The 17,103-nt window shown below is 45.7% G+C and overlaps 1 protein-coding gene across 1 annotated transcript; it reads right to left on the reverse strand.

Annotated features, from left to right (window-relative positions):
- Window positions 1-1,139: 1,139 nt before the first annotated feature.
- SLC15A3 (solute carrier family 15 member 3) lies at window positions 1,140-16,682 on the reverse strand. The gene is made up of 8 exons (XM_044682002.1): window positions 16,587-16,682; window positions 16,231-16,517; window positions 13,664-13,808; window positions 6,274-6,387; window positions 3,681-3,849; window positions 2,556-2,714; window positions 1,502-1,660; window positions 1,140-1,296 (listed from the first exon to the last, which is right to left on the reverse strand). The coding sequence occupies exons 1-8, from the start codon at window positions 16,680-16,682 to the stop codon at window positions 1,142-1,144; spliced, it is 1,284 nt and encodes a 427-aa protein (XP_044537937.1). The 3' UTR covers window positions 1,140-1,141.
- Window positions 16,683-17,103: the final 421 nt, after the last annotated feature.

The raw sequence follows: 17,103 nt of genomic DNA on the forward strand, positions 1-17,103 counted from the left end.
GGCTTCTTTGGGGGGCTGGTGAGCGGCGGGGCCCACGAGGGGATGCCCCTGCAGGTGGGTCTGCACTCCCCGGAGTCCTGCCGCCGGGGCAAGCACCGGCCCCCGCTGGCCTCGGCCACGGCCTGGCTGGGGGTGCCCCCCGTCCCCCCTCGGCAGCACGAGCGGGCCCCCCCATCTGCCTCGGCCCCCCCGGCCCCCGAGAGCCCCGGGGGTGGGGGGAGGCAGCCCAGGCCGGGGGGAGAGGGGGGCCTGAGGAGCAAGTTTGAGCACCCGGAGGGGCCGGGGGAAGAGCAGGAGGAGCAGGAGGAGGAGGAGGACGAGGAGGAGGAGGAGGAGATGGTGAGGGCCCCCCAGAGGGTGACGGACCTGGAGCTGGGTCTGTACGCGCTGCTCAGCATCTTCTGCCTCGCCATCTTCATCTTCCTCGTCAACGGGGTGGTCTTTGTGCTGCGGTATCAGCGCAAGGAGCCCCCCGACGCCCCGGTCTCCGGGGGCCCCGCTTCCTCCCAGCCCCACAACTGGGTCTGGCTGGGGACGGACCAGGAGGAGCTGAGCCGGCAGCTGGACCGGCGCCCCCCCCGGGAAGAGAGACCCCCGAGCCTGCCCCCCCCTGCCCTGGGGGAGGGAGGCTGCCACTGTGAGGGGGGCGGAGGAGGGGGAGGGGGGAGCAGCCCAGACCCCCCCCCTCCCCTGGGGGCCACGCTGCCACGGAAGGAGCCGGGGGGCCGGAGGAAGCGGGTGGAGTTTGTGACCTTCGCCACAGCCCCCCCAGCCCGGCCCCCCGAGGAGCCCCCGGCCCCGGCCGTGCAGTCCATCCTGGTGGCCGGGGAGGAGGACATCCGCTGGGTGTGTGAAGACATGGGGCTCAAGGACCCCGACGAGCTGAGGAGCTACATGGAGAGGATCCGGGGCAGCTCCTGACTCGGGGGGCCCCGTCCCCAGCGCCAGACGTTTCTTTGTGGGTGTTGAACTTGTCCTCTGACCCCTGCCTGCCTCCCCTCCCCGTCTCGCTCGTTATTTATGACAAATGTTTTATTCCCACGTTGGTACAAAATAAAATAGAAAGGAAATGTCCGAGCCTGGGCGCAAGGCCGCCCTGTGCTTGCTGCCCCCCGGCCTGGCCCGGCCGGCCCCGGAGCCCTCAACCGCCCGCTCTCCCGGCACAGCCGCGGCACGCCCGAGAAGGGGCCGACTGCTCGTGGTGGTGGGCGATGCGCAGGAACAGGAGGGCCGTGGCGGCCTGGAGGCCGGCCAGCAGGAAGAAGTAGAGGTCCAGCCGGCAGTTGTTAATGTTCCCTGGAAGACGGAGAGCGCCCATCAGAAGAGGTCGGCCCTGCCCCAGAGGGCCCCGCGGGATCGGGGTACCCAGGGGCTCCCCTTGGAGGGGATTAGGCCAGATTGTTGCTCTGACCCCAGGGCCACGTCCAGCAGCCGGGGCACTCGAGCCGCCCTCACCCCCAAGTGTACTCGTGTGCCCCCTTCTCGCCACTCCCCCACATACCGTAATCCCTGGGACAGTGCAGCCAGCCCCCTGCCGGGAGGGACAGCAGAGCCACCAGGCCGGAGCCCAGAAAGGAGCCCACCCCGGACAGGAAGTAGAAGATGCCCATGATGGCTCCCTGCATCGATCGGGGCGCTTCCGAGTAGGCAAACTCCAGGCCTAGGAGAAGGGGGGCAGACATGAGCGGGGGAGCTGCAGAGCAGACAGGGTTCAAGATGCTGGGAATGGGCTTCCTCGAGCCTCCTGCCTCCCTCTGAACCAGAGGGAGGGAGACCCTCGCTGGGGCCAGACAGACCTGCGGCAGAGCGTGAATCCCAGCCGGCTCTGGGTCTGCTCCAGAGGGGTCTGAGCTGGCTCGCACGGGGGGCCCAAAGGCCGTGAATTAGGCCTCGGCTCCGGGCCTGTTCAAGGACATTCTCCCTGCAGGACCCATGGAAGCTCCCTGAGGAAGGCCGGTCCCTTGACCTGGTCCGACAGGCTTCCGCCCCATCTTCCTTCCCCAACACCTTCCCCCGCTGTGAAAAATCCCTCCCGGCAACCATGCCTGCTTGTCTCCGGGTGGCCAAGCTTCCTTCCAAGACCAAAAGCAACAGGTGGAAGGTCCCAAGGGGGCAGGTTAGAGCTTGGCACAAGGAAAACTGCCCACCCAGGGGCCCTATCCCCGGGCAGAGTGGGCCGCCTTGAGAAGCGGCATATTGCCTCCTCTTGGAGATCTTTGGATGGTAGTTGGAGGTCCAATGGTTGGGCGCATGGGAGATAGCATTTGGCCCTCCCTGTGAGGTGGTTCCCAATTATGAAATCCTACAGTTCTTTCTCTGGGGACTCAGGGAGAACCCCCTTTTCTGCACTGGGGAAAAAAAGGCTTCCGAAATTTCTGGGCTCTGTCCTCATACCCAGCAATCCCCAGCCTTCAGAGGGTTCACACGGAATTATGCATCCATCCACATGCAATCAAGATGGCACCCGCCGTCCAATCAACCTTCCTTCAAAACTCACTAACCCTGATGGGCTCTTCACCTCCTCTAGGAAAGGGGATAAGGAGGATCGCTGGTACCTGGGATGCTGGCAAAGATCTCGCTGATGCCAATGAGGAGATACTGAGGTATCTGCCACCAGATATACATGGGCGCTGCGAAGTACACGTCACGTCCAATTTGCTGAGCCACCGTCTCGTTGCGGTGAATGTATTGGAGTCTCTTGGTCTCTAGGACACCTGCTGGGGAATCAGAATGCTTGAGAGACTCGGGACTGTGGGCTATGGCCTCCTTATCTGCCATCACCAGCTTACCCACCGGCAGACACAACCCTGTGGCACTGGCCTGCCCCAGTAGGTCATGGACCATGCTCGTTGGCTGATCGTGTAATAAGAGGGCAGTGTAGTGTAGGAGGGAGGTCCCTAGACTAGCAGGAGTCCTAGGTCTGAGGGCCAGCTTTGTCATCCTTATGTAGGGTCATGGGCAAGTCATTGCCTCTCTTGGGCTTGGCTTCCTGCCCCAGATCTCCCATTCTATATTCTCGGGCCCCTTCGAGCTCCCACATTCTGTTCTAAGGTACCCCTTTAGCTCTGACCTGTGTTCTAGGGTACCTTCCCAGCTCTGATATTCTGTGTTCTAAGGCACCTTCGCACCTCTGACATTCTATGTTCTAGGGTACTTTCCTAGCTCTGATATTCTGTGTTCTAAGGTATTCTTCCAGTTCTGACTGTGTTCTAAGGTACTTTCCTAGCTCTAACATTCCATGTCCTCAGGTCCCTTCCAGCTCTGACATTCTGTGTTCTCTGACTTAAATCTGCTCCCAGATCTAACACACTTTGTTCCAAAGTCCCTTCTGGCTACAGCATGCTATCTTATGTCCTCAAATCTTTCACTGACATGCTCTATTTTAGGTTCTTATATATCTCCCACAAAATTCTGTGTTCCAAGTCTGAGGTCCCTCCCAGCTCTTGCATGCTGTGTTCTGTGTTCTCTAGTCTCTTCTGAAATCCTCTGCCCCAAGTTCTAGACTCTATTCATCTCTGTGTGCCCTATATTAAGGCCCCGTCTAGTTCCAGAATTCCGTGTCCCATGTTCCAGGGTCCCATCTACCAGACTTGGCCTCAGCTCCCCCACATTCCATGGGAGGCTGTCAAGCTACCCTCCCCTATATGCAGTAAAGCCCCTCTCCCACACCCCCAAATGACCTGCCGCAATGACGGAGGCAAAACCAAAGAGCATGCCCAGGGCCATCTTCTTGAGAAGTGAGGGGAGCAGCTTCCGCCGCTGTAGGAACGGATCGATGACGCGGTCCTTCAGAGGGACCAGAATCAGCACCATGACCACATTGGCCAAAAGGAGCCAGGCTTCCGGAAACTGGGAGGGAGGGAACCAGATCAGGACCTATCATGATGCCTGGGAAGCAGAGCGTGGTGGGAGGACTGGGTCAGGGCCCCTGCACGTGCTGATGGGACATCCCCTGATTTCTGGGCATAAGGGAGCATGACAAGGGGACACTTAACCAGCCATTGGCCAGATTGAGACACCAGCTCAGGTTATCCATTCTGACCTAGTCAAGAACCCCTCCACTTTCCCTGGAGCCACAGATCAGAGAGGGAGGAAGAGCAGAATGCAGAAACAGGCGGGGAGCCAAGCACATACTTCCTAGGGGGGGCCCAGATTCCAAAGGGAATTCCTCAACTTTAGCTCTGCTCACAGGATATGGGGGAATAAATTTGGGGATTAGGGTGGGGAATTTAGTTGGAAAGAACAATGAATCTGGAATCAAGACACCTGAGTCTGGGGGGTGGGGAGGACAGCTAGGTGGCTCAGTGGCTTGAGAATCAGACCTAGAGACAGGATATCCTGGGTTCAAATTTGACCTCAGACACTTCCTAGCTGTGTGGCTCTGGGCAAGTCACTTAACCTCCTTTGCCTGGCCCTTACTGCTCTTCTATGTTAGAACCAACATACAGTGTTGATTCTAAGATGGAAGGCCAGGTTTAAAAAAAGATACCTGAGTCTCTCCTGGCCCGTATACTTGCCAACTGTGGGAATTTGGCCAATTGCTTGGCCTCTCTGGGCTGCTGGTTTTCTCCTAGGTAAAATGGGGGAATGAATGCTCCCTTTGGGGAGGGTTATTGGGAGGAAGGGCTTTGTACCCATCAGGGCACTTTGTAACCCACAGAGATAGGTGAGATGTCCCTGGGAATTGAATGGATCAGACTTCTAGGCATCTTCAACAGGGAAAAGAACAGATTTTTGCTAGGTTCTCTGTTCTCAAGCTTTTTGATCTGAGGCTCCCTTTAGACTTTTAAAAGCTTCTCCAGACCCCCTCCAAAGAGCTCCAGTTTCCATGAGTTCTATCTATCAGTATTTATCATATTAGAAGTGAAAGCATTTTTGTGTTATTCTGAAAATAATGTAGACCTTGAGGATGTCCTGACATGGTCTTGAGGACTCCTGTGAGACCCTCTCCTGGAGTACACTTTGAGAACGTTTGGACAATTCAAGCATTCTATGCTCTCGTTTCTAATGACCTGGGGTGCCTGGCCCTTCCGTGTTCTAAGGTCCCTTCTAACACTAACATTCTGTGTACTAGAGCCCCCTTCCACTCCAATTTTACATTTTAGAAGATGTGGGAGGCCAATAAGAGAAACAGAGTCTCAAGTAGATAAAAATCTGAGAATACTCTTTTGACTCCTTTTCTGATCCACACCTTTTCTTATTGGAAAACTTTAAGCTCTTAGCAAACCAACAGTCAAGAGGTTAACATTTTCACCCTTGGTCAAGAATGCAGTTGCTTGGGTCTCAACAGCTGTTTTAGACAGTCAAGGTCAAAAACGTAGGTCTTCCCGCCCTAGCAAAATATTCCCAGACTTAGTTAACTGATAATGAGGTGGCTAGAAATCAACTTTGTACTTTATCTTCACCTTGAAGCTTCTGTGTATTGTCTAAGTTGTAATGGCATTTCTGCGTAGCCATAAATCTTTCTCTGTGCTTTTGGGTGAAAGGGATTTTGAATTTTCATATATAATAAACTTGTGACTCAATGGCACTTTGGAGAAGCAGCTATGAGCTGACAGTCAAGATCTTCTTTATCAACTAAGCCATCCTTATCAGATTATCTGGAGATGAAGAAATAGCTTTCAACAAGAAGATATCCAATATCCTGTCTAGAACTAATATTCTGGGTTCCATGGTTCCTCATTCCATGTCCTAGGCCCCTGACATTCCATGTTCCAAGAGCTTTCCCAACTCTAACATCCTGTATTCTTAGCTCTGATATTCATGTTCTAAAGTTCTTCTTAGCTCTGACATTGTGTTCTAAGGGCCTTCTTGGCTCTGATAGCGTGTGTTTCTCCAGTGTGTTCCGGCCGTGTATTCTGAGGCTTCTCCCAGCTCCGTCATACCACATTCTCTGTTCCAGGGTCCCTTTGTAGGCCTTACATTGTAGGTTCTTCAGTTCCCCTTAACTTTAAATCCTTTGAAATCTCCAATTGCCCTAGGTCAATAGGAAGACCATTCTCCAGAGGAAGAAACTAATGTTGAGAGAACGGTCACACAGCTAGTAAGTGTCTGACTCAGCTCTGCAGCATCTCCTCCCCTCCCCTCCACTGCCCTTCATGTGGAATTACAGGAATTGGCCCAGATTATTTGCTGACCAAGGCGCACTTCCTATCTCCCAGAAGCCTCTAGGAGCTGGCAATGGGGTCAAGGCAAGGCTATTTCAATTCCTGTTCTGGGGTGGGGAGGTGAAGAGGGAGAGAGTCGGTTGGAAAGGATGGGACTTTGTCTCACCCTGTAGCTGCTACTGTCCTGGGAAAGCTTGGTGTCACTGCCATTGTCCAAATGAACCTGGAAAATATGTGGGATTTGGAGGTGCAAGCCCTGGAGGATGTAAGTGGACTGCATCTGGAGTAGAGACAAGAGACAAGACAGGATTGGAGTTGGCTTTCCAGACTTCCCCAGATTCATGAAGAGCCCCCTGAATTCTTCTGGATGCCTCCAATGCCTAGGCAGAATGCTCCCCACTTCCTCTACCTGCCCTCATCCTGCCAGAAGTTACTAAAAGTGACTTTTCCAGCACCAGGAAGAAGGTGGGGCTTCCCAGGGTCTCTTTCCTAGAACTGAGCTATCCTGACATAGTAGTATCGCCCAGACCTGGGATTCCATTGGTGTGGGAAACCCCCGATAAGACAATCTATACTTCCTGCAATTTATGGACTTTGAGAGGGTCTGAGCCACTTGTTCAGGATCACCCAGCCTGGATCTGGTAGATATGGGACTCAAATCCAAATACTCCTCATTCCATGGCAAGCTCTCGAGCCACCATCGCTGGGCTAACTCACGAAGCACAAAATTGAATAGAAATTGAATTGAGGGAAAGGCCACTTTTTTTTTAACAAGCATCGATTAAGTGCTTACTGTATACCAAATACTGTAAGAGGAAAGACAGTCAAAAGGAAAAGGAAACAGTCCTTGATCTCAAAGAGCCTACGTTCTGTGCAGAGACAACATGTATCTTATAGAAAAGCATACAGAATAAATACAAATCTAAATAAATTCATGGTATTTCAATTTAGAGTTTGATGCTCTGGAAGGGTTAGCCTTTTCCCCTGAACTTCAGTCCTAGAGTCCAGTTGACCTGAGTGGTGTAAACCTTCTATTTCAGCCAAATGTCTGCCATACTTTACTTCCCCCCCACCCCACCCCCTCAGTCTCATCTTCCAGATAATGTCACCATCTGCTTTGCTCCCACCTTCCTCATTCCCCACCACCTCCACTCACTGATTCTGGAACCAAGACCCAATCAACTGCATTGTTCCTAGCAGGAGTGTGTCCATCTCCAATCCAATGGCCCCACTACTGACCAGTAGCATAGATTGCCTCTACCCAGCTACCATTTACTCCCTATATGTGTGCTCTTTCCCTTAGTAGAATGTGAGTTCCTTGAGGGAAGAAGTTGTCTTTGCTTTTTTTTTTTTTTTTTTTTTTTTTTTAATTTTTTTTTTTTTTTAAATTTTTTAAACCCTTAACTTCTGTGTATTGACTTATAGGTGGAAGAGTGGTAAGGGTAGGCAATGGGGGTCAAGTGACTTGCCCAGGGTCACACAGCTGGGAAGTGTCTGAGGCCGGATCTGAACCTAGGACCTCCCGTCTCTAGGCCCGGCTCTCAATCCACTGAGCTACCCAGCTGCCCCTGTCTTTGCTTTTACATTTGCCTGGTCTTTAGTAAGTACTTAAGAAACTCTCTAAAATAGATGCAGATAGCAGAATGGAATAAAAATAAAAATCCAACAATATGTTGTTTATAAGAAACCTACTTAGAGAAGAGGTACACACAAGAGTAAAAATGAGGAGCTGGAGCAAAATCCATTATGCTTCAGCTGGCAGCCAAAAAAGCAGGGGTAGCAATCATGATCTCAGACAAAGCAAAAGCGACAGTTGATCTAGTTAAAAGAAATAAGTGGGAAACTACATTTTACTAAAAGGTACCATAGACAATAAAGCAATATCATTGCTAAACATATATGCACCAAATATAGCATTTACATTTTGCAGGAAAAGTTTAATAAGTTACAGGAGGAAATAGTAAAATTATACTACTGGAGGAACCTCAAGTTTCCTCTTTCAGAACTAGATAAATCCAACCATAAAATAAATAAGGAAGGAGCTAAAGAGATGAACAGAATTTTTGAAAAGTTAGATATGATAGACATCTAGGGAAAACTGAAAGGGAATAGAAAGGAGCATACCTTTTTTTTTAAGCCTTTACAAAAACTGAGCCATGTATTAAGGCATAAAAAGGTTACAACCAAATGTAGAAAAATAGAGATATTAAATACATCCTTTTCAGACCAGAAAATTATATTCAATAAAGGATTATGAAAACATAGATTAAAAATTAATTGGAAATTAAATGATTCTAAATCCTAAAGAACAAATAGATCAAAGGACAAATCATAGAAACAATCAGTAATTTCATTAAAGAGTATGATAACAATAAGATAACATACCAAAATTTATGAGATATAGCCAAAGCAGTATGTAAAGGAAAGTTTATGCCTCTAAATACTCACATCAATAAAGTAGAGAAAGAGTAGATCAATAAATTGGACATGTAATTTTTAAAAAACTAGGGAAAAAAAGACAAATTTAAAATCCCCAACTAAACATTAAATTGGAAATCCTAAAAATCAGAGAGATTAATAAAATGAAAGTAAGAAAATAATTGAACTGAAAAATAAAACCGAGCTAGTCTTATTTAAAAAAAGATAAACCACTGGTTAATTTTATCTTTTAAAAAAAGGAAGAAAAGCAAATTACCAGTATCAAAAGTTAAAAGATTAAATTCACCAGTAAGGATGAAATTAAACCAGTTACAACCAATTATATGCCAATAAATATGACAATCTAAGTGAAGTGGATAAATATTTACAAATATAGAAATTACCCAGGTTAACAAAAAAGGAAATAGAATAATACTTAAATAACCCAAGCTTGGAAAAAGAAATTGAACAAGCCATCAATGAACTCTCTAAGAAAAAAAATAACCAGTACCAGATGGATTCACAAGTGAATTCTACCAAAAATTTAAAGAACAATTTGTTCCAAAACTATATAAATTATTTGAAAAAAAAAAGGCAAAGGAGTCCTACCAAATTCCTCTTATGACACAAATATGGGGCTGATATCCAAACCAGGAAGAGCAAAAACAGAGAAAGAAAACTACAGACCAATTTCCTTAATGAATATTGGTGCAAAGATTTTAAATAAAATATTAGAAAGGAGATTATAGCAATATATCACAAAGATCATACACTATGACCAGGTGGGATTTATACCAAGAATGCAGGGGTGGTTCAACATGAGGAAAACTATCAGAATAATTGATCATATTGATAATAAAAACAACAACAATCTTATAATTATCTTAATATATGCAGGAAAAGCTTTTGACAAAATACAACACTTATTCCTATTAAAAATAGTACAATTGGGGGTAGCTGGGTAGCTCAGTGGATTGAGAGCTAGGCCTAGAGATGGGAGGTCCTAGGTTCAAATCTGGCCTCAGACACTTCCCAGCCGTGTGACCCTGGGAAAGTCACTTGACCCCCATTGCCTACCCTTATCACTCTTCTGCCTTGGAGCCAATACACAGTATTGACTCCAAGATGGAAGGTAAGGGTTTTAAAAAAAAATAGTAGAATTCACAGGAATAAAGGAAACTCCTTAAACTGACAATATCTATCTAAAAACCATCAGTAAATATTATGTGTAAAGGAGATAAGTTAAAAGCCTTTCCAATAAGGTCAGGCCTGAAGCAAGGATATCTGTCCATATGACTATTATTGTTCAATATTGTTCTTGAAGTGCTAGCTATAGCAATGACAAGAAAAGATGGAAGAAATTAGAATAGAAACAAAACTATTACACTTGGCAGATGATCTGATGGTATACTTTCAGATTCTTAGAGAATCAACTAAAAAAAATACTAATAAAACAATTCAGTAAAGTTTAGGATATAAAATAAACCCATGTAAGTCCTGAGCATTTCTACACATTACCAACAAAGTCCAGTAGCAAGAGATAGAAAGGGACATTCCATTTTAAATACCTGTCGATAATACAAAATCCTTGGGAGTCTACCTGACAAGACAAACCCAGAAAGTATATGAACACAATTCCAAAGCACTTTTCACACAAATAAAGCCAGATCTAAACAACTAGAAAAACAGTAATTGCTCATGGGTAGGCTGAGCCAAAACAACAAAAATGACAATTCTACCTAAATTAATGTATTCACTCAGTGCCATAACAATCAAATTACCAACAATGGTTTTATAGAGCTAGAAAAAATAATAACAAAATTCATCTGGAAGAACAAAAAGTCAAGAATATCAAGGAAATAGTTGAAAAAAATATGAAGGAAAGTGTACCAGATCTCAAACAATATCACAAAGTTGTAACCATCCGAACAGTCTGGTACTAGCTAAGAAAGAGAGTTGTGATCAATGAAATAGATCTAGGTACACAAGTTTTTAAAAAATGTTCATCTTTCATTTCAAAGAGGAACAATGATATCATGGGATGATGCCTTGACTTGCATGTGAATTGGATTTAAGTGAGTCAGAATTGCACAAGTTCATCAGCCTCACTCTCTCCTCTAGAGTTCCTGGAGTCCAGTGGCAAAATCAAAGTCAGGATGATTGGCAGTGGTCCAGGATGCAATGGACGACCGTGGCATCTTCCACGTCTGACCAAGCTCTAGGCTGCCTTCATGACCATTGGAACAAACTGTTTTCATCCACCCATTCAGCTGTGGCACATCTTTACATACTTGGGGTTGACACCCTCCTAAAGTCACTGACAGGTTTGAAACCTATTGGTTATCCTTGCCTTGATTTAGCCCATCTGCCATGATAGTTTTTCCCAGGGTATAACTGCTGTTTATGCTATAGCTTCTTGGAACCAGAGGTGAGAATTGAAACACAACACACAATAGCAAATAAAATTAATAATCCAGTCTTCGACAGACCCAAAGATCCAAGATCTTGGGACAAAAATCACTATTTAACAAATATTGCTGGGAAAACTGGAAAGCGGTTTGGCAGAAACTAGATGTAGACTAATATCTCACACAGAATATCAAGGTAGGGTCAAAATGGGTACCTGATTTAGACATAAAGGATGATATCATAAGCAAATGAGGGAAGCCTAGAATATTTTACTTGGCAAATTTATGGCTAAGGGAAGAATTTATGACCAAACAAGAGGTAGAGAGCATTGTGGGATATAAAGTGGATCATTTTGATTGCATCGAATTAAAAAGGGTTGCACAAATAAACGCAACCAAGACTAAAAGGAAAGCAGAAATTAGGAGGGAAATTGTAGCAAGTTTCAGTGAGAAAGGTCTCATTTCTCAAATATATAGAGAACTGAGTCAAATGTATAAAAATACAAGTCATTCCCCAATTGATAAATGGACAATGTTGTAAAAAGACAGTTTTCAGAAGAAGAAATCAAAGCTATCTATAGTCTGATGAAAAAACTTAAAGGACTATGGATTAGGGAAATGCAAATTAAAACAACTTTGAGGTACCATGTCATGCTTAACAGTCTGCCTAATGTGACAGAAAAGGAAAATGACGAATGTTGGAGAGGATGTGGAAAAATTGGGACACTAATGCTCTGTTGGTGTAGTTGTAGACTGATCCAGCTATTCTAGAGAGCAATCTGGAGCTATGCCCAAAGGACTATAAAACTATGCCTATCCTTTGACCTAGAAATATCATCACTAGGTCTGTATCCCATAGAGATCCAAGAAAAAGGAAAAGGACCCACTTGTGCAAAAATACTTTTAGCAGCTCTTTTTGTGGTGTCAAAGAATTGGAAATTGGGGGGATGTCTATCAATCGGGGAATGGCTGAACAAGTCCTGGTATCTGATTGTAATGGAATACTATTGTGGTATAAGAAATGATGAGCAGGATGGTTCCAGGAAAACATGGAAAGACTTATACGAACTGATGCAGAGTAAAATGAGTAGAACCAGAAAACACTCGATACACTAACAGAAATATTGTATGATGATCAACTATGAATGGCTTTGCTGTTCTCAGCAATACAATGATCCAAAATAATTTCAAACTCATAATTAAAAATGTTATTCAGCTCTAGAGAAAGAACTGAACTAATCTTAATGTAGATCAAAGCAAACTTTTTAAACTTTTTTAATTTTTGTTTTCATTTTCCTTTTGGTCTTTATTTTCTTTCACAATATGGCTAATATGGAAATATTTTGTAAAATCTATATAAAATTGATTGGCTTCTAAAAAAGGTGGGAAGAGAGGGAAGGAGAAAATTTTTTTTCAAATTAAAAAAAAATGATAAAATTTTTTGTTTAGTCATTTCAGTTGTGTCCAACTCTTCATGATTCCATTGGGGGTTTTCTTGGCAAAGAGACTAGACTGTTTTGCCATTTCTTTCTCCAGCTCATTTTACAGATGAAGAAACTGAGGCAAATGGGGTTAAATGCCTTTTCCATGGTCACATAGCTAGTAAGTATCTGAGGTGCAATTTGAACTCAGGAAGATGAGTCTTCCTGACTCCAGACCTAGCACTCTATCCACTGCACTACCTAGCTGAGTTCTTTCTTTCTTTTTTCCTTTTTTTCTTTCTTTCTTTCTTTCTTTCTTTCTTTCTTTCTTTCTTTCTTTCTTTCTTTCTTTCTTTCTTTCTTTCTTTCTTTCTTCCTTCCTTCCTTCCTTCCTTCCTTCCTTCCTTCCTTTCTTTCTTTCTTTCTTTCTTCCTTTCTTTCTTTCTTTCCCCTTAACTTCTGTGTATTGGCTCCTTGGTGGAAGAGCAGTAAGGATGGGCAATGGGGGTCAAGTGACTTGCCCAGGGTCACACAGCTGGGAAGTATCTGAGGCCAGATTTGAACCCAGGACCTCCCGTCTCTAGGCCTGACTCTCAAACCACTGAGCTACCCAGCTGCCCCCTAGCTGAGTTATTTCTAATTGAGGGAGAAAAATATAATAAAAAAAATAAATAAGAGAAATTTTTCTTTATGGGTCTATGTATATTTCTAGTGTTTGACCCAAAATAAGTATTCAATAAATTCTTTCATTCATTCATTCATTGACTCACTCATTTTATTCACCAGTTAACAAGAAAATATTAATAATAATATTAAGCTACTATTTTCCAGGCACCAAATAAGCCAAGTGGTACAGTGGCTAGAACCCTGGGCCTAGAGTCAGAAGACCCGAGTTCAAATCTAGCCTCTGATACTTTCTAGCTGTGGAACCCTGAGCAAGTCATTTCACCCTGTTTGCCTCAGTTTCCTCATTTGTTAAATGAGCTAGAGAAGGAAAAAGGTGAACCACGCCAATATCTCTGCCAAGAAAACTCTAAATAGACTCTCAAAGAGTCTGAACAGCAACCCCCCTCTCCGCCATGGTGTAAGGATTTAACAAAAGCCTGGAGAGGAAAGTGTTTCAAAGGCAGACGATGACTCACGAACAGTAGCTGTTAGTCATCATCAGCATCAGACATTCCAGTCTTTCTAGTGAACTTTGTGGCATTTCCCATGCCTGCACGTGTCCCTGGACTGCCTGGAGGGACAACATGAGGGCTGAACCCCCCAGCAGAGGAGGAGGAGGAGGAGGAGGACGCAGGACACTCACCTGGAAGTACACCATCCAGTAAGGCACCAGGGTCAGCATCACCGGCAAGATCTTCACCAACACCGAGAAGTTGGCATCGTCTTCCCGGCGGGAAGGACCTCGGGATGACCATCTGCTGGGCAGTCCATCTGCTTCTTGTGGGGATCTATAAAGGGAGCAGGGAATAGACACTGGCCATTGCTGTTATCATCTCCATCTTCATCAGCCCCGGCCCCATCCTCATCCTCACCCTTTATTCATTCAACAAACATTTATGAAATGTCTACAGTGTGCCGGGCACCATGCTGGACGTCAAGGATTCAAAGACAAAAATCAACAGTGACTGCCCATGAGGAATTCAGTCTACTGGAGGAACCCCACGTAGACCCATACAAGTAAATGTAAATTATATATGAAATCATTTTAGAGAATTTAAGTAATTAAAATTTAAGTAAAAAATAAGTAATTAAAATGATAATATAATTCTGATACTGAGGGTGACACCAGAACCGAACTATGAAGGGATCTGGGGATTGCAAGATGCAGAGGTAAAGAGAGAGTGAATTCCAGGCGGAGGAGACAGTTTGTACAAAGGAGTGGAGGTCAGAGATGAAATTTGATGTACCCTCACCATCATCCTAGTCTCTGCTGAGCTCCATTCCTCTATGAGCAACTGCCCTTTAGACATTTCTCCCTGGATGCCCCATTGGCATCCCAAACTCACCTTCTCTAAAGCAGATTTCATGATCTTTGCCCCCAAATCCACTCGCCACTCACCCTTTCCTGAACTTTCTTATTTCTGTAGAGAGTGTCGCCATCCTTCACTCTTCACTCTTCCAGGTTTACCACCCCAGCCCTCTTTAATTCTTTATTCATTCCCCCATATCCAAGCGCTCATCAAATGTTGTCATTTTGACCTTCACGAGCATCTCCCTTTTCTCTCCTCATTTAGGCTCTTTCAGACCCTCCTTATCTCTCACCTGGACACCAGCAATGTCTCTGCCTCAAACCTTCCCCCTTTTCAATCCATCTTCCACACAACTGCAGAAGTAATCTTCCTAAGGGACAGGTCTTTTGTGCAATTAGAAAACTTGAACCCTTGGACTCCATCTCCCAGAATTCTTTTTCTCATCCTAATATTTCTTTTTTCCATCCCAAAATTCCTCTCTCCCCCACGTTGTATCCTCACATATTGTATATAAGTTGGCCGTAACCCCGCCTTTTTGCTCTCTTCTCTTGCAACCGCAGCTAGGTTAGCTCCCTCTTTACTCTAGCTTTTTATTTTCCTTTTCTTCAAGTTATTATTAATAAATCTGATTAAATATAATGCTTAGATATACTGTATATTCATTTTTACGCTTATACTTTTTTTTTTAAACCCTTAACCTCTATTGGCTCCTAGGTGGAAGAGTGGTAAGGGTGGGCAATGGGGGTCAAGTGACTTGCCCAGGGTCACACAGCTAGGAAGTGTCTGAGGCCAGATTTGAACCCAGGACCTCCCATCTCTAGGCCTGACTCTCCATCCACTGAGCTACCCAGCTGCCACCGCTTACGCTTTCCATGTCATTTCCTGCCCAATAAAATCCGGTGGCTCCCCATTGCCACTAGCATCAAACCCAAATTCCTTCATTTGATCTTTAAAACTCTTAGCAAGCTAGCTCTAACCTCCCATTCCAGATTTCCTAGAGATACTCTCTCCTGTGGTCTCTCTGCTCCTCACACGTGAGTCTCCATCTCTGGGCTTGTCCTCCCTGCCTAGATTGTGCTCCTTCTTTAACTTTGCCTCGTAGAATTCTTAGTTTCCCTCAAAACTGCCTGGACCATCCCTACCTGGACCTCTTCCCAATTCCTGTCCCTCCTGCCCCCGCTGGTAAGGCCCACTCATCAATGGCAATCCTATGGATTTGGTGCCTCTTTGAATAAACTTATGTATGGGTAATGGTTCTACCAGCTGCACAGGGACTGTGGATTGGCCCATGTTTCAGGGAGATATTTAGATAGATAAGATCTGGAACACTCCCATCCCCGTCTCCAAGGGAGACTAGAAACAAAGTATATATTGACTTCATGGAGAGAATATCGAGGCAGCCCTTGAGGGAAGAGACTTGTACTTTCTGTCTTTGTATGCCCAGAATCTTGCACACAGTAGGTGCTGCTTCATTGATTCTAATCTTGGCATGTTGCTGGACCTCAGTTTCCTTCTCTGTCAAATAAAGGGTTTAGACTAGATGGCCTCAGAAATACTTTCCAGCTCTGTAACGATGACAGATTAAATTACAGATTTTTAATTACAGATTAAAAATCTATAATGATTTTTAAGTCACTTAAAAAACAAACCCTCACCTTTCACCTTAGAATCAATACTAAGAATTGGTTCCAAGACAGAAGAGCAGTAAGGGCTAGACAATGGGGTTAGGTGGCTTGCCCAGGGTCACACCGGTTCTATAAGTCCCTTTTGCTTCTTGGGCCTCAGTTTCCACATTGGTCAAATGAAGGAGGTTGTTCCAGAGGGTCTCTGAGGTCCAGCCGTGATGGTGGGACCCTCGGCATCACCTCCTTCATCGCTTCTGCCGGAAGGATTGGCTTACCTGGCTAAGCAGGGGCACCACCGTGGGCAGCACCTTCGGAGGGCCAGCTTCAGCATGGAGGACACCTGGCTGCCCGTGGGGGGCTTGGTGACGAAAGTAGGGCCTGCGCAGACGAAGACAAACAGGGCAAGGCCGACGCACGCCACGGGGATGATGTAGCCTACCAGGAAGCTGATGTTCTGCTGGATGAAGGCCACCACGAACAGGGACAGGACGGCCCCCAGGTTGATGCTCCAATAGAACCAGTTGAAAAAGCGTCGGGTGGCATCTCGGCCAAGGTCCATCACCTGCGAGGGAGTGAGGGAGGCAGATGGGAGGTGGGGGGTGGGGGGACTCGCAGAGCCTTACACCCCGACTCTGGCTCCCAGGCCAAATTTTCCTGCTCCGTCCCACTCTTCCAACCTATGTTCCTGGTGCACCAAGATGGCATAATGGAAGTATTTCTCTAACATCTCCACATCTGGCACCTGGAGTTGGGAAGTCCTGGGTTCAAATCCTACCTCAGACACTGTACCATGTCTAGAATATCCAACCTCCCTTATTTGCAAATCCAAATTAATAATTCCTGTCGGACCTACCTCACAGGTTGTGCATCTCTAAGGGGATTGTGTAAGCAGGCCACTACTTAAATGTCACCTAACAGAGCAGAGATTGGCAAAGCTCTTCACAAATACTGTCTCACTCCATTCTCACAACCACCTTGGGGGATGGGACCTATGATTATCCCCCTTTTACAGAGGAGGAAACTGAGACTGAGAGGGGTTAACTTCCCTAGGGTCCCACAGCTAGTAAATGTTAAAAAAAAATCACAAATAAAAAAAAAATGATTCAAACTCAGGTCTTCCTGACTCTGGGTCAGTCCATCCACTGCTT

Source organism: Gracilinanus agilis, chromosome 6 (genome assembly GCF_016433145.1).
Source record: "Gracilinanus agilis isolate LMUSP501 chromosome 6, AgileGrace, whole genome shotgun sequence".
Classification (NCBI taxonomy): Eukaryota; Metazoa; Chordata; class Mammalia; order Didelphimorphia; family Didelphidae; genus Gracilinanus; species Gracilinanus agilis.